Source organism: Macaca mulatta, chromosome 2, assembly GCF_049350105.2.
Source record: "Macaca mulatta isolate MMU2019108-1 chromosome 2, T2T-MMU8v2.0, whole genome shotgun sequence".
Classification (NCBI taxonomy): Eukaryota; Metazoa; Chordata; class Mammalia; order Primates; family Cercopithecidae; genus Macaca; species Macaca mulatta.
In genome coordinates this window covers 42523581-42546178 of record NC_133407.1, presented here as the reverse complement: position 1 = coordinate 42546178, position 22598 = coordinate 42523581, and the positions used below count along the sequence as shown (strand labels likewise).

At 48.4% G+C, this 22598-nt stretch overlaps 1 protein-coding gene across 1 annotated transcript in view; it reads left to right on the top strand.

The window, feature by feature from the left end:
* RBP1 (retinol binding protein 1) overlaps positions 1 to 22334 on the top strand; it is a 231459-nt gene extending 209125 nt beyond the window's left edge. Inside the window, 5 exon segments of the mRNA XM_015132011.3 lie at positions 116 to 270; positions 273 to 399; positions 897 to 1075; positions 21242 to 21343; positions 22088 to 22334. Coding sequence (XP_014987497.1) covers positions 139 to 270; positions 273 to 399; positions 897 to 1075; positions 21242 to 21343; positions 22088 to 22141 — 594 coding nt within the window. The 5' untranslated portion in view covers positions 116 to 138 and the 3' untranslated portion in view covers positions 22142 to 22334.
* The last annotated feature ends 264 nt before the right edge of the window (positions 22335 to 22598 follow it).

The window sequence follows — 22598 nt, the reverse complement described above, 5'->3', positions numbered from 1 at the left end:
TCCCATCCTCTCCTTTCTTTGCAGGGGAAACGAACTGAACGTCAGAAACGAAAGTGGCGCGGCCTGGACAAACCTGACCCTTCGACATCCCCCGCCCCTGCGCCCGCCCTCGCTAAGCGGGGAGGGGCGACCGCTACAATGGATCCTCCCGCAGGCTTTGTGCGTGCTCGGAATCCAGCTGTCGCCGCCCCGCAGAGCCCCCTGTCCCCGAAGGGCGCTCATTTCCGGGCCGCCCACCACCCGCGTAGCACCGGCAGCCGCTGTCCCGGCAGAGTCTCCAGCCGTCCCGCCCGCTCGTGGCCAACTGGCTCCAGTCACTCCGCGAAATGCCCGTCGACTTCACTGGGTACTGGAAGATGTTGGCCAACGAGAATTTCGAGGAGTACCTGCGCGCGCTGGGTAAGCGCTGCCCGCTGCGCCCTGGGTGCCCGGCCGAGCAGCTCCGGGCCGCTCCCTAGAGCCCTACCGAGCCGCCGCCTGCCTGCCTCCGCCCCGGCGAGCCGCGGTCCGGTACCCCCGGACGCTAGAAAGGGCGTCTTCGGCCACTGCTCCCATGGCGGCCCCTAGGCTGCGGATTGGAGAATTTGGGGTTGTTAGGTTAACCGGTGGCAAATGTCTGCTTTTTGGCCCTGGACGTGGGTAATTTCATTAGTAAATCTGTGGCTTGGTTTGCTAGTTTTTGTTTTTAAACGGCTGACATAAGAGCAGAAAACTTTGTTGGGGGCGGCGCGGGGAGGCACAGGCAGGCCGTGCGCAGAGACAGCGCAAAGCCAGCGGGAACCCTAACGGTGTTTGCGGGCGGAGGGGGCTCCTGGGGTCCCGCTACCTTGGGAACGGTTCTCTTGAGTTTTCCTGCCAACTCTCTGCCGCTCGCTCTCCCCGCTCCCCACCCGCAGACGTCAATGTGGCCTTGCGCAAAATCGCCAACTTGCTGAAGCCAGACAAAGAGATCGTGCAGGACGGTGACCATATGATCATCCGCACGCTGAGCACTTTTAGGAACTACATCATGGACTTCCAGGTTGGGAAGGAGTTTGAGGAGGATCTGACAGGCATAGATGACCGCAAGTGCATGGTGAGGATTCGCGTGCACCCAGTGTCTCCTGCCCAGGGGGCCTGACCAAGGGCTGGGCTAGCTCATCCGAGAGGGGGCAAGGGCCTGAGGGACTGAAAACACTTCCCCCTCTCAGCCCCCATGGTGGGCAGCACCAACTCATGAAGCATCCTGCTCTATCTGCACTGGAAGGTGATGGTTATGAAGGCTGCCATGTGCTGTGTCTCCACTGCGTTCAGGCACTCTGCCCGGTGCTTTATGCACATGACTTCACCTAAGCCTCACACAGCCTTTGAGGGAGATATGAATATGCCCATTTTATAGATGAAGAAACAGTCTCAAAGAGATGAAGTAACATGTCCAGAGTAGCACAGCTAGGGAGGGGCTGGAGTTCAAAGCAGGTCTGTTGATGCTGTTCTCTGGCTGGCTATGGGCTGGTGGAGGGTAAAAGGAAAGAAAAGAGGGAAGAAAAAAGAAACACAAGTAACCCCTTTGAAGTATAAACTTTCAATATGACCTAGTGTGAAGCCACTCCAGGAAGCTGGGGGCACCTTGATCTCTGCTGGAAGCCCTCTGATCTGCCCATCCTTGCCCCGGAGCTGGGATTTGGCTGCTGGCCATCCCCTTCCCCACCCTGTCATCCAGTGCCTGCTGAGCATTCTTTGAACTTTACGGCTGACACCTAGTCAGTAAGTCAGTGCCCCTCCAGCCCAGGCCAGAGGAAACAGCAGTGGGGGAAGGGGGAGGGCCAAGACCTCCCTCCCACAAGGGTGAGAAGCTCCTGACCCAGGACATTGCAATTAGTACTGCCACAGCAGACTCCGGAAGGCCAGCCCCAGGCCTCCATCAGCATTATCTGGTTGCTGGGAGGTCAAGGTACTCTTGTTCTCCTTTTTATAGTCTTGGGTTCAGAACTGGCTTATGTTGATCCCAGGAGCCGCCTTGCTTATTGATGGGGTCCTCACCCATCCCCTCCCACCATTTTCAAGGGTCTTTACCGCTGGTCTGCTGTGTGTCCAGCACTGTACTAGTCATCTTACAGCACAGCACAGTGAGGGAGGGATAAGTAACCCCATGTTATGCAGTGACTGAGGTTCAGAGAGAGGAAGAGACTTGTAAGAGATGAGACTTGAGCCCTGGGCCTTCTGATGTTGAAGCCCACACTCCTGCTTTCTGCCAGCTTCTCTGCTGGTAGTCTGTGCAGAAACAAGATAGCTGAGGTCTGTTAGGATTGTAGTTGAAGGGATGCCCATGTCTGGGAATAGGTGTCTGGAGCCTGGATGACTCATTCCCCCACCTTGTCTATTCATCTGAAGGCAGTCAGGACTGGTATCTGAGTCTGCTGTTTGGAATGATAGGAAAGAGGGGGTAGTCAGCAGGGAGTGGCCTTGGAAGGACCACTAATGGGAGAAAGCACCAATGTTGTAGGGAAATGTCAGGTTGTGCCTTTAAAAATCTCAAGGACTCTTGAGAAAGGAAAGACTCACAATAGGAAAGGAGACCTTCAGATGGGATCTGCCTCTCTCATTACTGCCTAAGACCTGCTCCCTGGCACACCTCATAGAACTTTGCCCCTTAAGAATAATCCTTACCCCACTCACTATTGTGGAACTCACAGATCACATCGAACCTTTATTTTGGGTCACCACAAATCTGGCATGTGCTGGCTTGTACTAATTATCTTCGCTCTTTCCTTCCTTTCCTCATCCTTTAACGCATGAAACATTTATTGATCACCTAATAATACTAGCAAATATAGTACTCATCAAGTGCTTACTGTCATGCCAGATGCTATTCAAACGTTACATTAGCTGACTTAATCTTCACAACACCCTTTCCAGTCTCATTTTACAGATAAGAAAACCATGGCAAGATTTCTTGCTATGTGACCTTGGGGAAGTGCAGAGGGAGGATTTGAGTTAACCACTGCACTGAACATACTGCTTCCCTCACAGGCTGGTCACCACGGCAGGCACAGGACAGCAGAGCATGTCACAGGCCCTGATGTCCAGGAACGCAAAGTCTTTGCAGTGGAGGCAGGCACACCAACACTCAACACAGTGTGGCAAAGAGAAGCACAGGGTGCGAGGGAGGGGATTGGGACTACCCAGAGAAGGGGATCCCAGAAGGATTTCTGGAAGATGTGACTTCTGTGCTTCATTTTAAATAAAGCAGGGAGGTTGAAGGGAGGGTTTTGGATACAAAGGAAAGGACAAGGGCCACCTTTTCTTCTCAATACAGCATCAGCGTCAATCAAGCATCAAGCAGTAGTTGAGCAGACTGTGGAGATTCAGCCACTGGATGAATCCAGTGAAACTGGTCTGGGATGCATGGTTACTGTCACTGCCTCAGGACTCAGGGATGCCCACTCTCAAGTAGACAGCCATTCACTCACCTGTTGTGGCCTGTTGGGAGATGGAACAGCCCCTCTGCTCTGCTCTAGCCTTCCTCTAGCCCCATGCAGTGCAGAAAAGCCCTTCCCTGTGGGCTGCCTGCTGGGTGGTGTGCTGCTTTGGACTGCCGGAAGGACATGGCTGGATGGGGGTAGGATGATAGAATTAGAGTGGCTGTCAGGCCTGAGACTTGTTAATGGAGGGGAGCTGGGTGCCCAGAGGCCACCAGCTGAGCTCTCTGAGGGCTGCCAGGGGTCCTGGACAAGGTGGTTGCCAAAGATAACTTTCACTGCTACCCCCCTCTGCCTCACATACTGGGTACCCACAAGCCAGGAGCAGTGGCCCACAGGAGTTTGTTCCCAGCATATTACAGGAGTCCCATTCTCACTTGGGATCGGTCATTCATCTCTTTTTTCCATTCCTCTCTGGACGCCACAAGCATCTCATGGTGCTTCCACTATCTTTGCAACCCCTGTGTCAATGAGTCAAATCACACACGATTCCTGCCCTCATGGAGTTCAGTGTAAGGGGGAGGCGGCCTGAAGCAGCCAATCATGATGTAGTGGACACTGTGCTGATACAGGCAGAGAAGCACTCCCTGCTTGGTCTGAGAGGTCAGGGAAGGCTCCCACAGGAAGTGGAATCTGAACTGTGGCTTAAAGGATAGACAGGAAGTAGCCAGGCAAACAGAAAGGGGTTGAAAGAAAGGCCAAAGCCAAGAGCCGTCCCACACTAGACCCTGCGCTTGGCCCTGGGGTCACAGAGGCAACAAGGCCTTCTGGACACCCAGGCCAGTGGAGGAGACAGGCACATCTTCAGGCCATTACAGCCCAATGCATGATGGGAGCATGGTGGGCTGGGGAGCACACAGCTGGGAGTAGGAAAGCAGTGGTCAGGGAAAGTCCCAGAGGAGGTGACAGCTGAGAGGGGCCTTAAAGGACTAATTAGGGCAGATGTGGAGAAAAGGATAAGAGCTTTTCGGTAAGCAGGAGCCACATGTACAAAGGCCCGGGGTCAGAAAAGCCTGGCTGGGAGGGAGTTTCTGAGGTGAGAGAGGGGCTGTCCGCAAAGACTTCAGCATGGCTGGAGTGTGAGATGCGGCTGGGAGAGAAGAGAGCCAGGAGAACCCGGCAGGGAGACTTGATGTGACCCTGACAGGCGTCTGTGAGTCCTTGCTGGGAGAGGTGTGACCAGGCTGACATCCCTCCCCAAAGGGCAGAGGCTCTCACTGGCTCAGAGATCTCTGATCCTGCCTCTTTTCCATGGGAACCTTATCTGTATTCTACAACTGCAGCCAGAGGGTGAAGCCCAGCCTGCAGATGTGTTTTGTTTGGCCTGTACAATGTTTGAAAAACTTCAGAGTCAGTTGCCAATAACTGCCAAAGATTATAAGATTTCACAGAAAAATCCATGTTTCTGGCTGTTCTTAACAAAAACAACAAGAAAAAGAAGGGCCCTGGAAACACTGGGCACCCGTTTATTCCTGCACTGCGTGGACCCCTGGAATATGCTGCAGCTGCTCCCTCTAGATGTTACATTTCCTAGTTTACCCCAGTCTTCAGCCCATCCTGTTACCTGAAGTCAAGGATCAAATGGCCATTTGTCACTGTCTGCACTGTGGGTTCCTTTAGAGCTGTGGGTCCCAAAGCAGAGACAGCAGCAGCAGCAGCATCACAGGGAACCTCTTAGAAATACAAATTCTCTGGCCACACCCCTGGCCTACTGAATCAGACACTCCGGGAGTGGGGCCAGCTGTCTGTGTTTCAATAAGCCTTCCAGGTGGTTCTGATGCAACTAAAGCTTAAGAATCACTGCTCTGGAGTAAAGAAACACACTGTGTTCCTGTATCTCTACAAAAAAAAAAAAAAAAAAAAAAGGAAAAACTGTAAAATTAGGTGTAGAGGGCCATGGGCACATAGAGGGCCAGTTTGGCCCATCACCCGAGTCCTGTGGACATTGCAATCCATGCCCAGAACCACCTGAAATAGCTCTGTGCTCTCTCCCCAGGTGGAGGGGTGGAGGGACTCAGTTCTGGGCGGCTCTGCATCACTAGGCTCACATTTCCAGTCTGATCTAATCAGATGTTATGGGACCACAAACAGCAGGCGCTATTTTGGTAGAGATATATAAAGTCTGGGCTCAGCTGAGCAGACACAGGGCTTTTCTCCATTGCTTCCTTGCATGCCTTTGTCCATAAAAATGTGCGATCAGGCCCAGCGAGGAAGCAGCAGCATTTGTTGAATATAACACATATGTGCTTTGGCAGGGTGGGAGCTCTTGAGAAAGGGAAGGTGCTCTGACTTCAGATAGTGTTTTCTCACTCCTGAGCAAGGGAGTCCCTCAGAATGATTTGGTTCTTTGTCTCGAAGTCCCCCCAGCATGAGCAAGTTTTGTGGGAGAAGACTGAGCCTCGGCCAGGAATCACAGCCGTGAGCCTGGCTCTGCGGGGGTGGCAGAGGGGCCATGTGTCATCCCCGTGTCCAGGTCAGGTTTTTCCTGGAGGAGATGGCTTTGTTCACTCCGGGAACTGGCACCTCCCCCCGTGGCTGAAGCCTCAACTTCATATCCAGCGTTGAACTTAGGATGACCCCTCCACAGGGCCTGCCTTCTGCTCCCAGCCCTCCGCCCCTCTGTCGCTTTCTTTGTTTTTATTATAAAAGGAAAATATTCAAATAGCACAAGAAAGTATGGGTTGAAAAGGGCCCCTTCCCCCGCTTAGCCTGATTCCCACTTGGTGGATCTGTCCAGAAATCTTCCTCAGACTTATAAGGGATCTATCTATTGATTGGGCAGTTGGTCAGTGTCTCTATCTAAAACCGAAAGAAAGAAAGGAAAAGAAAAAAGGAATCCACTTCTCTACATATTTTTTTAACTCAGTGATATTTCTTATGCATTTTTCCATATCAGCACTTACAGATTTTCTAAGTTCTTTTTTAACCAGCTATGTTTCCTTCCCATCCCTCCCTGGACTTCCTTACTTACATCCTTCTATTTCTCCATCCATCCATCCATCCATCTAATTATATATGGTAATACATGAAATCCTCCAAAGCACTGTTGACACTTTGGTTTAAACTCTTGCCAGGTTTCTGATCCTATTCTTGACCCATTAAAGATATTTTTTGATTTGTTAAAAAGAAAACACACACACAATGCCACTGGCTAAATTAACTCCCTGGGCTGCAGCACGGAGAATGCCGTTGGATTTGGGAGCCTCTGAGAGCTGCCCCTGCCCAGATCAGGCACCTGGCATTCAGCTGGGCCCTTTCCAGGCTAGAAACACAGGATCTCTTTCATGTCTTAGCTAAAGTTCTCCGACCTTTGAAATCGGTGTCAGCAGCGTGCTTTTGAGGATTACAAAAAGAAGAATTAAAGCAACCCAAATAAAATTCACAAAGTAGCTTTCAAAAATCACACTGCTTTGTTGGGTTTTGGGTTTTGTTAGGCAGGAACAAAGGAAAATAACATGTACTAAATCTTTACTAAGTGCCATGCCTGCCCCAATTGCTTTTTGTACTTTTTCTCCTTTGGTCCCCACAACAAATGCTGTTCAGTAAGTATCATTATACTCATTTCACAGATGCGAATCTGAGGCTCAAAGAAGTGAAGTGCCTTTTTAGCCCAAGGTCACCCTTGGGCTAGCTGGTGGCAGAGGAAGAATTCTAATTAGTCTGTTTATAAAGCTCTCTACCCCAAGGTCTCCCACAGAGCTTTGCTGAAGGCCAGCACCTCAGTTCCTTATTTTGAGCCTTCTCACAGTCTGAAGGTAAACCCAGGCAGTTTTGACAAGGCCTAGAATGAGTGAAAGGAGCACTGGTATTAGAGTCAGAACATCTATTTGAATTCTTCTCAATTATCTGACAGCGACCTTAAATTATTAGACACACTGCCTTTGTTTTCATATCTGCAAAATGGGCATCATAATTGCTGCTCAGCGTGTCTCACAAAGCAAAGCTGAGGACCATAGGGATAGTGCTGGGCACAGGGGCTTAGGAAGCCACAATACTATGTGCAGAACAGGTCCAGGGCCTGTGATACCCGAGACGGAGGGGCATGGCATAATCACTTATGATGGCCAGGTGTTTACTGAATGAATTACAGCTGTTTGTTTTTCTGACCAACATTGCTTCTCCACCCTCCACCCAAGAGAAGCACCGTTTTCTTTATGGTGGGAATTACTCCTTCTCAACCTTTTGGGTCCTGGTGGGACTGCAAATCATAGTACACTGTCTTTTCTGGGACGAGCACCTTCTGCCAGAGTGATCACAGTGCCCCATGGCCTGTCACATACTTGTGTATGTGACCCAAGCTGGGCCAGTCACCATTTCCTGGGAGTTAATTTAGGAACCCTGAGAGACAGGTGAGTTCTATTCCCTTAAAGGTTGATGAGCTGTTACGATGTAAGCTTCGAGTTCTCTGAGGCCAGTCCCCTTACCCCGCCTTCTTTGGCTGCATGGAAAAATCCAATTGAAGGAAAATAAACGATGAGGCCAATAGAGACAGAGACAATGCAACATTAGAGGGTTACTAGAGTTCCTGACACACCATTCCTAGATTTACCATGTACTTTAACCAATACATTTTTTTCTTTCCCCCTAAGCTATGTGAATTGGTTTCCTGTCACTTGCGTCTGAAAATATCCTAAGACATTCAAACTCCAGAGATCAAGCATTAAGGCCCACATGTTAGAGTAGTAGTTCTCAAATTTGAGCATGCCTTACCCCTAGAGTTTCTCATTCTGAAAGTCTGGGTTGAGGCTTGAGAACTTGTTTTTCTAACAGGTTCCCAGATGATGCTGATGCTGTTGGTTCAAGGACCATGCTTTTGGTAACTACTAACAAAGAAAAACAAGGAAGCCGGCTGGCCTGTGCCTAGTTTCCTGTGATTTTTCTCATCATGATTCAATGTAATAAACCTGTGCTGGGGTAAAAGGTGCCTAGTTCTAGGGGATGAATGAGAATAGGTAGGTGGAGCTCCATTCCAGGATCAGGGTAGTTGGGGATGAAGACTGCCTGGGGACAGTGGTTTGCAACTGAGGGTCCAAGTAAGTGATACCAATAGTGTTTGCAGCTGGACACGTGTGAGGTGCAACAGAGCAATTAGGAGCTTTGACTTTGAGATGGACCTGGATTTGAATCCTGGTTCCGCCGTCCAGCTGTTTCCTTGGCAAGGGTACTTTATCCCTCCGAGCTTCAATGTGCTCATTTGTAAAAGGAGCTAAGGGTAATACCCACCTAATGGAGTTATGTGATAATTAAATGTGGTAATGAATTATTTCCATTTCCTGTTGCTGTGTAACAAACCACTCTGAAACTTAGTACCCTAACGCAACAATATTTGTTTTGCTCACAAATCTGCAATTTGGGCAGGGCGCAGTGGGGATGCCTTGTCCCTGCTCCCTGCCGTGCCAGTGGGGAGGTAGAGGATCCACTTTACAGATGGCTAGCCCACACTCACTCTCTGCTGGCTGCCTGGGCTTCCTCACAACGTGGCAGGTAGTCTCCAAGAACGCAAGCACCATAGGGTGCCAGCTACCTTTAATACAGGGATTAATAAGTTCTTCCTTTCTTCCTTCCTCTTGCCACCCTTTCCCTCTTTCTTCCCTCTGTCATTCCTGAACTGAGGGTCCAAGGATAGCATAGGAGTACTCTGGGAAAGAATGGTATAAACAAGATGGGTGTGAAGGTGGGGATGGCATGGAACCCAGGCTCCAAAACCTACCTTTGCCAGCTTTACAGTGGAACTGGCCCTGCACTCAGAAAATGAAAATAATAATAATAATAATCTTCTCATAATGTGCAATAAATCAGAAAATCATCTTACTCTTTGACTCAGGGATCCCACTTATGGGATTATGTTCCAGGAAAATCATTCTATTTGTACCAAAGTATCGGTTAGTCACTCTGTGATAGTAATTCTCAACAACCCACATAAGCATAACCACTATCTCAGGGCCTACTATGTGGTAGGCCCTGTCCTGTCACTTTCTGTTTATTTAATCTCCTAACAATCCTGGATAGGAGGTGCCACTCTCCCATTTTACAGACATGGAGCCAAAAGTCCTGCCCAGATTCACATTACTGGTTAACCCCAGACTTGTGATCTGACTTCGGATGCCTCTGATTCTACTTTGTATGGTTTATAGAACAGGCTATCTCCTGCTGCTATACCTAAATATCAAATAACTATGGGTGGTTAGAAAGACTGTGGCTTTTTAATTGCATAGACCACTACGTAGCCATGTAAATGATCACTATGAAGATAAATGAAAACTTTTTATAGGCATTCAGTCACCAAGTTTCATAGATTCTGCTTCTTAACGTCTCTTCCTGTTTTTCTTCATTCCCACTGCTCTGAATATCTCATGCCAGTAATAATAATAACAATTAACATCTCTCATGCTTACTATGTGCCAGGCTCAGCGCTTTCCATGGATTATTTCATTTAATTACTGCAGTATCTTCACGTTGATCTCCATTTTACCATGCTCAACACTTCAGCCCATCCCTCCCTTTTTAAAAAGGGAATCTGATCATGCTACTCCCCAACTCAAAATTCCCAAGGGCTTCCCAGTGCTGATGGGTAAAAGCCAGATGGCACTCAGGCTCTTCAGATCATGGCCCTGCCTGTCTCTCCCTCACTCCTTATGCTTGGCCCCATCCCGCCATTTGTCGGAGCCTTCACTTGCCATCCTCTTTGCATCCCTCTACTCACTTCCCTGAGGTATTTCTTTGCCTCTTCCTCTGGGAGGAGAATTACCCACTGGTCAAGACCCTGCCCAGGCTTATCTGCTCTGTTCATCCCACCTGATTCCCCATCCCACCACCGTGCCCTTCCTTTGCCTTGCAGCCTCTCTTCAGGTGCTGCTTTTAGGGCACCTGTGATGCTAGTTAATGTGTCTGAGATTCTACACAGCAGCAGCCACACCATCATGGGCTCAGTGGTCTCCAATGTGTTCATTAAATGAATGTTAAGTGAAAATAGCAGAACCTCAGAAATCTAAATGTAGTCATTGACCGTATCACTGCAAGATGCAATTGCCATTTAATAATAGCTCATGTTTGTTAGGTATTCCATGTGCCAAAAATTCTTCTAAGCACTTTCCATGCATTAATTCTTTTAATCCTCACAATAATTCTATGATAAAGATGCCAAAATTCTTCCTATATTATACATGAAGGAAATGACTCAGTCTGACAGAGCTGTAACTGGTTCGACTCCAGAGCTAGACCAGCCGGACCAGCCCAGACTGTCATCGTTGGGATCTCGTTTCTCTCCCTTACAAAGTGGGTGGCCTTATGCAAGTTACTTCACTTCTCTGTGACTTTACTTGTCTGTGAAGTGGGGATAATTATGAAATAGGGGATACCTGCTTTGTGGTGAGGATTAGGTGAACGGTGTGTGAGAAGACCCACCGTGCCACTGCCCCATCAGTATGAGCTGTTATTATTCATCCTCTCACACTGATCTGTGACCTCCAGAAGACCAATTCTGGGGGTGGTCACATGTATGAAGGGATACCTGGCAAACCAGAGAAGAGCTAGCAGGATTATGAGGGTGGAGGCTGGCCTAAAAAGGCACCTGCCCCTCCACGCTCACAGGGAACAGGGAACAAACTGGACTAGGCCAAGAGTGGACAGGAATTATTGCTTACTGAGCATTTTGTGTGTGCTGCACTGACATAGGTCCTTGAAACCCCTTGTTTCATTTCATCCGGATGGCTCTGCTCTGTGGCTGGGCTCACTAGCCTCATTTTGCAGATGAGGAAGTGAAGGCTCAGAGAGGTGGAGTAAATTGCTTTGGTCACCCAGCAAGAAAGAGGTGGGAACCTGCAGTTCAGGTCTGCCTCTACCCAAGGCTATCACTGGGTCCCTCCTGAATGCCCAGCTTGGCAGTCAGGCATCTGTCCCATGGCTGGGCCAGACCAGGCCCGCAGCCTACCAGGTGATATTCAATGACCATAATATTCATGCCAGCAAAATGTTCACATGGGAACATTAGGCAGACCATGGGCTCAGAGCTGGGCAGAGGGGATTTAAACCATGTCTTATACTGTTCCTAGTTGCGCACCTTTGAGTATAGAGCCTAAGCACTCTGAGCCCTAGAGACTCAGGGTCAAATCACTCTGATGGCTGGCCCCTTTCTATAAGGCTTACCTGTGAGGAAGAAACAGCCACATTGCCTGGAGAAAGCGTGGTGTTCAATGCAAGAGTGCCACCAGAATGTTTTCTGCTATTCATTCATTCAACAAATGGCAATGCACATTTTCTCTGCCACGGATTCTAACATGGGGGCTGGTGTCCTGCAGTGAATAAGAGGATCCCAGACCCCAAGGAGTTCTTCGTCAAGAGATCCTGACATGCTCACTCTTCCCTGGTTACCTGGTTACTGATCTAGCCCCTCTTATCTTCTGGGAGCCATTTATTTCTATTTGCCTTGAAATATATATATATACACACACACACACACACACACACACACACACACACATATATAAAATAAAGGCCAGAGATTCCCATGGAAGGGGTGAGGCCTTCAGTGCCCCTCCTAAGCACTCTCTGACAGGATGTCCCCTCTCTAATTCTTATTCTCCCACCCTACTCCCCATTTCCACCCCCCTGCCTGTGCTGATGGAACTGATAACACACCAACTCCTTGTACTGGCCCCAGGTAGCAGATCCAGCACTGGCTACGCTGGATTTTCCATGGCACCAGGTTTGGCCAGCTGGAGCATGAAGACATACTGTGAGGAAGAAGAGAGGCTGTGAGCAATCTCCTCAGTAAATTCTGGGTTGGAGGTACAGGGTCAGCCTTCATGGGGAGGGTCATCCACAAGTTAAGCTGGGCAAAACCTATGTAGAAGCTTCCCTCATGCAGCCCCTGCTGTCCCTGATTTTCCTGCAACTGCCTGTGCTTGTTCCCTTTGCCTGGGACTCCCTTGTTCCTTTTTTCCTCTTTCCACTCTTTTTTTTTTTCTTTTTTTTTTTTTTTTTTTTTTTTTTTTTTGAGACAGAGTTTCACTCTTGTTTTCCAGGCTGGAGTGCAATTGCATGATCTCAGCTCGCTGCAACCTCTGCCTCCCAGGTTCAAGCAATTCTCCTGCCTCAGCATCCCAAGTAGCTGGGATTACAGGGACGTGCCACCACGCCCAGCTAATTTTGTATTTTTGGTAGAGACAGGGTTTCACCATGTTGGTCTGGGTGGTCTCAAACTCCTGACCTCAGGTGATCCATCCACCTCAGCCTCCCAAAGTGCTGGGATTACAGGTGTGAGCCACTGCACCTGGCTCCTCTTTCCACTCCTTGCTAACTCCCGTGGTGTTTTCTGGCATCACTTCCAGCATTACTTCTAGCCTTACCTCTTCCAGGAAGCCTTCCCTGATGGGCCTCTGTCTCTACCTTTTAGAGGCTGTCGAGTTGCCTTCTGACTTCCATAACCTCCAGCACTTGTCTACCAGCACTTACCATTCTGCTGGAATTCTCTCTGTCTTCTTACCTTCTTCTCAGATAGTCTGTGAGCCCTCAAGAGCAGGCCATTCACCTTACTTCCCTCTCTCCAGCACCCACAGCTGGTGCACTGGAGGCGTGAAACTCATGATTGCTGAATGTTATTCCCTTGCACAGAACCACGTGGCGAATTCCTATTGCTCAGTCAAGGGTCAGTTTAAATCAGGGAACTGCAGAGCACAGTCATCAAGAGCATGAGCTCTAGAGTCGAATCTCATCTCCCCACTTCATGGTTGGGTGAAATTCAGGCCTCAGTCTCCACATTTGTAAAATGATGAGTAGTATACCTGTTGTAGGAGGTTGTCAGGAGTCAACTGGTATGACACATACTTTGCCTAGTACCCTGCCCAGCACATAATGAGTACTCAACACATGTTGTTATGATGTTGATGATGGTGACTGATAATGACAGCAATGCTATGACTCCCACCAGGGAGCCTTCCCTGACCCCCCAGGCTGGGTCGGGGGCCGTCACCCACCCCAGCGTATAGCACAGCGGTGTCATTGCCTTCTCTCCAGGCTGAGCTACCCCATGGCAGAGCTTCTGTCCATCCCAGCCTTAGGGCCACCCTAAGTGCTAGGTCCCTGGGATGAATGAGTGTAGTTCCACAGGGCCCTGTGACCTTCTCCAGTCCTCTTCCCACCTCCTTATCCAGAACCTTGGCCTTGAGCACTCCAATGGTTTAAATTGACTCTAGGAACTTTCCGAATTGTTTAAGGAAAAATAACTATAACATGTCAAGGTTATTAGTCTTAACATTTTCTCATTTTGTTTGTCTTAAGAATTGTATTATTTGCTGTTAGCTTTTTCATGGTATTAGAATTGCATTCTTTCATGCTCACAAAAGCCTTGTGGCTATACTATTTATAGTGGTTGCTTTGAACATCTATTATGTCTCTAATTACTTGTTCACATTTTAAGGCCTTATTAATTTAGTTTTAGTCTGCTTTTAGAGTGAAACTGACTTTTCCTCTTGAATGTGCTGAGTTTAGATTATTCCAGCCCCCCAGGAATGGACCAGAGAAGAGGAGCCACTACCCACCCATTCACCAGCCTGGCCTCAGGGGCAGCTCATGGACTTTTTAGCCAGAGAGAACTGGGTTCAAGTTATGGCTCAAGCCCTAACCCCTTGGTGATGGGCTGGTTATTTATAGAAGCCTAATTTTTGTCAGCTGTAAAGCTTGAAGATTTAGTGAAACATTGTGGAAAGCTCCCAGCACAGTACCTGGCACCTGGCAGGTTCTCTGTTGTCTCCCCTACTTTTCCCTCCTGATCACTTATTTAACACAAGCACCAGATGCTGAAAACCCTCTAATTGTCCCAGGAACACACATAGCCTCAAAAGGAGAAGCACACTTTCAAATCAAACTCCAGGATTTGCATCTTTTAGCAATTTACTTTATGCAAAGAAAGTATCTACTCACTGTCTGGTTTTGAAATTTTACCCCAAATCTAAAGAGCATGGGTTTTGGAGTCAGACCTGTGTCAGTCCTGGCTCTGGCCTTTGCAGGCAGTATCATCATGGGCAAAGCTTCACCTCTTATAACCTGGCTCTGGAACCACAGAGACAACAGAATTCAGTCCCAGCCCTCCAGAGGAGGATCCGTAAACAGAGGGACTACTAGGGCCGGGTGGAGGGCTGTGAGTGATCCGTCATCCCCTGCTCTTGAGAGTGGGGTTTTGGCATGGGAGTGTTAATGAATGTCACAAGTTTCTTGATACCAAATAGAGTTCCCACCATTTGCAGGTCATAGCAGGTCACTGCCAAGAGATGGTTCCATTTAGTGGGAATTGTCTGGCACTCCCAGTGTGAGTCACCTGAGTGGGGCAAGTGGGCCTTGAAACATCCCTGGGAGACACCCACTCAGGCTGCCTGTGGGAGCTGGGCTTTTTGTGTCACTGTCCCATGCAGCAGTGACAGCTGGGGTTTCTAAGTGGTCAGAGGAGCTGGAAAATGGCTTCTGAGGTAAAAGTCCCTTGTCCTAGTGGTACAAAGCTGTCTTCATTCATTTGTTGGCACATGTCTCTCTGGGTAAACTGCTGGCAAGGCCAAGGTGATGGGGGTTATCATTAGTTTTTAATAGAAAAGTTAGATTGGCTTCACTTTCCAACAGGCGTCCCTGGTTCCAGCCCATTTGCAGACTTTTGGGTGATGTATGGGATGAAAATTTCTGGTGAGGAGGTGAGCTGAAAATGGCCATCCCTCCTCCTTACTCTTGGATTATCTGGGCCTCATTTCTAAGGTGGTCCCAAAGCCCATATGGGGGTTGGGAGAAGCAGCATTGTCTAGCCCCCTTGGTTTGTACCCATGTTCACCCCATCCCCACAGCCACCTGCCTTTTCTGTGGGACTTGAAAAGCATCAGGAATATATTCCTACCTGAAATTCTTCCATTAGACCCTGATTAATTGGATTAATCTAGGAAGCCAGATTAAATGACCATTTAATGACCCTTTCAGATCTGGCTGAATCCTTGTCCCCAAACGTTCACTGCTCCTGATCTAGCAAAGATGGCTGGCTGCTGACTTCAGAGGGAGGTCGTGGAATAAGTTATTGGGTCCTGGGAAAGTTGTTTTCATAAGTTCTACTTTGTGTCACAAGAAAATGAATTACCATTGTTTGTTAGGCTTTCATCTTCCAACATCACTTACTTCCTTTTCCATGTCATTGGTTTTTAAGTGATAGTCCCCCTCCTTGGCTCCACACCTCCTTTTTCTGTTCTTATGACAAATCAGATTCTCTTTGAAATAACTAGTTTATTCCCACAAGATAAAAAGCTTAAAATGAAAAATCCAGTCCCACCAAAAGGGAACATGGGGAGAGTGGGAGAATGAAATCACATTGCTGAGCCATCCCAGCTATCAATGGGGAGTCTTCAAACAGATCTTCTGCTTAAACAAAGACCAGTTAACATATAAAGGAAACAGGCATCCTGGTGCTCAGCAGGCAGCCCCTGCAGGTCTCCTCATGGATCTGAGTATCCTGGAAAGAGAAGGAGCTTCCAAAACTTTGGCCATGTTGAATAGCATGTCAATCACTGCTTCACAAATCTCCAACTCTTAAAAAAAAAAAAAAAAAAAAAAAGGCTTTCATTGTTGTTCAACATTGACAAGCAAACCCATCTTTATCTAAGCTCTGGGCATCATGGTTACCATTACCTAGTGCCTCCTACATGCCAGCCCTATGCATTTTCTGTTTATTTTCTCGAATCCTCAGAACAACCTGGTAGAGTAGGTGCTTTGTTTATCTAATACCATGTAACAAACCACCCCAAAACTTAATACTTTAAAACAACAACCATATAATTCTCATGATTCTGTTGGTTAATTGTGCAGTTCAGCTGCCTGTGGCTTTGTTCAGCTGAAAGCTCAGTTGGGGCGCCTCAACTCTTCTCCAAGTGGCTTCTCTCCCATCCTCCAGGGCTTCCCCTTGTGGCCTTCCTCTTTGGCAGAGTAGCCTGGACTGCCTTAAAATATAGCAGCTGGGTTTCAAGAGGGGAGGGTTCCAAGAGGACAAGCCCCCAGCATGCAAGTGTTTATAAAGGCACTGCTTCCATCATGCTTGTTCATGTCCCACTAGCCAGAGCAAGCCACGTGGCCAAACCAAGGTGATGTAGGAGGAGACTTCACAGGGGTTTGAATATCATGTGACTCGGGAGTCACCAGTGGAAGAATCTACCACAGTAGGTATCGTTTAGCCTTCTTTTGCAATTGAGGGCACTGAGACTCAGAAAGGTTAATCCAGTTGCCCAATGTCATCCAACATAGTCGGGAACAGAGGACCCAGCTCTATCTGATACCGTGTTCTTTGCTGCCGATACTAGGTCAAGCTGATATAGGTTGAGGTGGTATAGTAGGAAGTGGGCAGGGACCAGGAGCCAAGTATAAATGGGAAGAGAGCTTCCAGGATTCTTTAACCCAGAGGACAGCCTGACCAATTCCCTGGCCCACCTGCCCTCCTGGATGGTTCTACCCAACAGCACAGGCAGCAAAGACAGGCACTGAACACATGCTCCAGGCCACAGTCTGGGTTTTTCAGTCTGATATTCTGGCCCCATCTCCCCACCACCCCCCAACAACCTAGTTCCTCCTCTCCTTAACTCCAGGATAGTCATCTACAGCACCGACTGTTGTCATTTCTCCCTCATCATCTCCTACCCTTGCATCCTTATTCACTCTGCCTAGAATGCCCCTCCCATTTGTAGAAACTCCTTTGAGGCCATGACAGCCTGGGTACTTCTCTGTGGGGACCTCTTTATAGGCAGAAACCTTTAAGACCTCTTTCTGACTCCCAGCACCCATACCCCCACAATGGCTGGAATGAACTTAATGGTGTTCCTCCAGGAGACTGCTCAGAGTCTTAGCACAATGTCCATGTGTTTTTCTGCAGCCCCCAAAGATTTTAGCCACCATCTCCTGGGCACCTGGCAGGTGCCCTGCCCTAGACTGGGAAACAAGTGGGCACCAAGTCATGCAAAGCCCATGTTCCAGCCCAGATTCTTTCTCTCATTTACTAGGTGACCAGAGAAAGGCATGGAACCTCTCTGAGCTCAGCCACCCCTCTACATCCAATACAAACAAGAATAATCTCTGCTTTGTCCAACTCACCCAGTATCAGAGTCAACAGAAGCTTGGGGTTAAGAAAGGCTTCCTTGGAGACTGATGTAGCATGCATGTGATAGGGATCCTTCCCTTTAAGAGGCCTGGTTTGTAGGGCTCTCAGAAAGGCTCCTCTGCACCCCAACAGGCTTCTATTCTCTCTATCCCTCAAGCTGTCAAGCTGCCTGAAATTCTGCCATCTGTCATTCTTTTGGGCTAAGGTATTGTTATTGTTTATATCCAGATGGCCCCTGTTAAAAGATGCCAGCGATCTGGAAATGGTGACACAGTAGCCCCAGGAGCAAAAGCCGGCTTTACCATTAATAAACATCTCTCTCATGGTCATTCTCTGACCCTGGTGTTGGAAGGTAAATAGGTGTGAGCTTTCTGGAGATAAAGCTGGCAATACTCATCAAAAGCTTTTCAAATATGCACACTCTTTGATGCAACAATTCCTCCTCTGGAAATTTCTTCCAAGGGAACAATGTGTTCAAAACTGTGTATACAAAGAAGTCTTAGTTATAGTAGCACAGAATTATAAATAAATAACTTAAATGTCCAAAATAGGTAATTGGCTAAATAACAGTACGTATGTATAATCAAATACTATCAGGGACTGTTTCATGGGCCTGTGACCAAGGCAGTCCATCATGGCCCTGGGCTCAGAAGGCCCCTCACTTGGTTTAATGCTCTGCTGTCACCAGCTTAAAATTCTTAATGATTTTGAGCAAATGACCCCTCATTTTCATTTTGTGGTGGGCCACACACACACTGTGTAGCTACTTCCTAGAATATTATGTAGCAATTAAAATAATGCTTATGGAGAATATTTGTTGAGATAGGAAATTGCTTCAATTAAATGAAGAAATGAGGATACAAAACCATAAATGATGCAATTCTAATTTTGTATAAAACAGAAACATGTAGATAGATAGAAAAAAAAGAGTGGATGGAAATTTACCATATATTGTAATATACACCATGTTAGAGCAATTATCTTCTTTTTTTTTTTTTTTTTTAAGACAGAACTTTGCTCTTGTTGCCCAGGCTGGAGTGCAATGACATGATCTTGGCTCACTGCAACCTCCATCTCCCGGGTTCAAGCAATTCTCCTGCCTTAGCTTCCCAAGTAGCTGGAATTACAGGCATGCATCACCATGCCCAGCTAATTTTGTATTTCCAGTAGAGAAGTAGAGATGGGGTTTTACCCTGTTGGTCAGGCTGGTCTCGAACTCCTGACCTCAGGTGATCCACACGCCTCGGCCTCCCAAAGTGCTAGGATTACAGGTATGAGCCACCACGCCTGGCCTAGAGCAATCATCTCTAAATAAACAAAACTACATGTATCATTTTTATTACTATTTTCTTCTTTAGTGTTTTTTTTAAAAAAATTTTCCAATACAAAGACTATGACTATATTTCCTGACTAATATTTCCAGAAGAGGCAAAAATGTATATCATAGCTGAAAACAAGCAATTGTCTCTTGTGCCTCTGAGTGAATCTGGAGCCCTTCTTATGCACAGTAGCCTCCTGGATTCAACACACAAAGAGAAGATCAGTTGATGAGGAAACCAAGTGTTCTTAGAGCTTCTTGAAGCTGAGGACTGATTTCTGGGTCCCCACTTCCCTCTACAGGCCTGGCATGGAAGGAGCACGGATAAGTGAATGGGCGTCCTGTCTTATTTATGGCATGAGGTCGTGAGTAGTCCTTACCCATGACATGTCTCACCACACGTTAACCACACGATGTTTTGCCTTCTCTCTGGCCTGGGACTAGACTGTGCCCTGAGTGAATTTCTGGATCAGGGAGAGGATCTGCCCCCCAAGTCCTTTTATGCCCCATTTCTCTCTGGAGCAGAGGCCAGACTTATTCCTATGCAAAGCTGGGGGAGCACATGTGGCTCCACCTGCCTCCCTAGTGCATGTGTCTCATTTGCAGGCTTCACCCCAACAGCAGGGGGCAGTAGTGATCAGCAGGCCAGGACGGAGGCCTGGGGTGGGGAGGTCCTCCTGCGGGGAGTGGCCCCACTACCGCCACACCCATCTCCCGTAAGTCTCCTCTCCCAAATCCTTTATCAGGCTGTTACTGACTGTCCTGACTCAGCTGAGCATGGCAGGGAACACAAGGATCCTAGAACGTTAGCTCTCTACATCCAAGGCCTGAGTTAATGTCCCTGTGTGACAGATGTGAGCACAGGGGCGCTGAGAAGGGATGGATTTGCTGAGAGCCACACAGTGAGCGAGGGGCAAACAGAGTGCTGAGCACTACTGTGGGGAGGCCGGGCTCATAACAGAACTGCCCCATATGGGATGGCTATTCAAAAGAAGGTGGGCAGCCCCAAATATGAGCGATGCCCACTGCGCTTTCTCTGTGCCCATGTCTGTGACATGTGTCTCAGTCTAGGGCACACTCATGGCTATGCTGGGGTGGCAGGATCACCTTGCCTCTGAACTCCAACACTTTTTTCAGCCCCGTGTTGCTGGATGGACCTTTCCTGCTCCACTAAGACTGAAATGTCCCCAGGACACGGGCTGGGCCTCCTCCTCCTGCCTGTCTTCCCTTCAGCTTGCCCAGCACATGGCAAGGCTTGCAGTGCTCAGGGAAGATGTGGGGGCCCAAATGTGGGGGGTAGAGGGTGTCACAGTGCTCATCTGTGCTCTGCCAAGCCCAGGCTGGGCTGTGGGATCTTCCTCCCCTTCCTCCTCAGTTCCCTGGTGCCCTCCTGATGAGCTCCTGAGCGTACTTCCTGCTGTCCCACCTCGGGCCTTCACCCCGTGATAGGCCACTGGGAACTTTTCTCCACAGTGCCTCCTTTCCTCTCCTTCAGCTCCATTCTTCTCCCCTTAGGGCCCAGCCCTAGGGAATCCCACTTCCTGGACTCTCACCTGGGCTCCCACAGCCTCTGGTCGGTAACCCTGGTGACCCTGAACCCTTCAAGAAACAATTTAGTCTATTGGGGTGGGGGCCTTCAGAGCACTACAGATCTGTGTTCAGACCTGGCTCTTCCACTGAACAACATGGGTGAACTTGGCAAGTCCCTGAACCTGATCTGTGAAAAGGAGATGCTAATCCACGCTCACGTGGACAGGCATGAGGCTTCAGAGACAGCACAGAGACTGCCCGGCAGAGCAGGCAGGCAGCTAACAGCTGCCATTTGTACCTTCACTGGGTTATTGATATCTAAGGTCATTCTCCCTGTAAGATGAAGAGCGCTTTGAGGGCAGGGATGGGGTCTTTTTGGTGTCCCAGGACTTAGCATACGTTGAAACAATGAATGGGTGAATGAAGTGTCTGGGGATGGTCAGGGTACTCTGAGAAGTCTGCCCTTCACCATAAGATTCTGGAAAACATCCTTCACCCCCCACACCTGGCTGTGCTCAGCCCTCAGGCCCTCCTCCCCACCTCAGCCCCATTCTCAGTGCTTGCAATGACAGCAACACTCCAATGACTTTTTCCCTCCTAATTACCCTTTTAAATAAAATTTATGGAGGTTTTCATAAATTTTAAAACTGATTTACACACTTTAATAAAAGCATGTGGTGGACAGGGAGTATTAGGCTGCAAATTTTCTACAATGAAATTGACATGAGCACATCCTGGATTATCAAGTTTGGGAGCTGCCCCTCCCCCAGCCCCCAGGAGCTCCCGGCTTGCCCCAGGTTGACAAATGTGTCTCTTGCTTGGCAGACAACAGTAAGCTGGGACGGAGACAAGCTCCAGTGTGTGCAGAAGGGCGAGAAGGAGGGGCGTGGCTGGACCCAGTGGATCGAAGGTGACGAGCTGCACCTGGTAGGTTCCTGGGCTGGGTCAGGCTGGGTCCCCAGAGGCCCTGGTCATTGTTGAGGTCCAGATGGACCTTGGAAGAAGGCACCATGGCTGGGCCTTGGTTCTGTTCTGAAGCTTCTCTTCCAAGGGCCTGGAAAAGATGCCTCAGTGACTTTAAAAACCAAGCAATATATTTTCAAGGTCTAGGCTGACCCAATCGTCTAATCAGAGGGAAGAGGTGAGGAGTTATATCCCTTCAGCATCAGCAGTGAGCTAAGCCCTTTTGCATTCTATAGCTCTTTCTCTTCTCTCAGAATAGGAATATGGCCCTTATTTTAGAGATGAGGACATGGGAACTCTGAAAGATTAGATTACATGTCCAAATTGCACATCTAGAAAGTGACAGAACCAACATTTGCTCTCAAATGATGTATATATTCACCATGCCAAATCGTATAGGCCAAAGCCAAGAAGGATTCTCTAAGCTTCTCTAAGATATGATCTCAGTCTGGGTCAGCGGGAGGTGATTAGGGAGGGGAAGCGTCAAGGGGTCCTGTTGGTCAGCTCTGAGCCACAACTCTTCCTCTCAGCCAGCTCTGTCTGTAGGGTGCTGCAGAGCACTCCACCATACAGTTTAACTGTCTTTCCAAACAACTGGTTACTTAAACCAACTCTTGGGGAAAAATAAAAGCTAATGAGTATTTTTAGAGTTCCTGCCGTAAGTGTGACTCTGCTCTGGCCAATGACCAACATCTGCTTTTGTTTCAGGAGATGAGAGTGGAAGGTGTGGTCTGCAAGCAAGTATTCAAGAAGGTGCAGTGAGGCCCAGGCAGACAGCCTTGTCCCAAGGAATGAGCGGTGTGGATGTGTGGGCCAGGATCCCCCTCTTTGCACAGCATGAGGCAAAAATGTCCAGCCACCCCCAGGCATCTGTTAGCAGAGTCTGTCTCTTGGCTTTGTCTCTTTTCCTTTTCTTAAAACAAAGCCATGCCAATAAAGTGATCCGTGTTCAAAACGTCTGTTTGGGGGAAGTTTCACTGCCCAATGTGCTCAGTTTTCCTCCAGGGCTTCCGAGGCCAGCTTCTCCTGGTGCCACCCATGGGCAGAGTGGATAAATTCGGCCACATGTCTTCATATTTAGTCCCAAAGTTTCACCTTTGTTTCTCTCCAGAGGCACAGGCTTGGGTCTAGAATGGGAGGTGGGAGGGTGGCCTGACATTCAATTATGTGTGTATCAAGTACGTTATGTATCTAATTGTGGCCAAAGTATAGGGAGTGC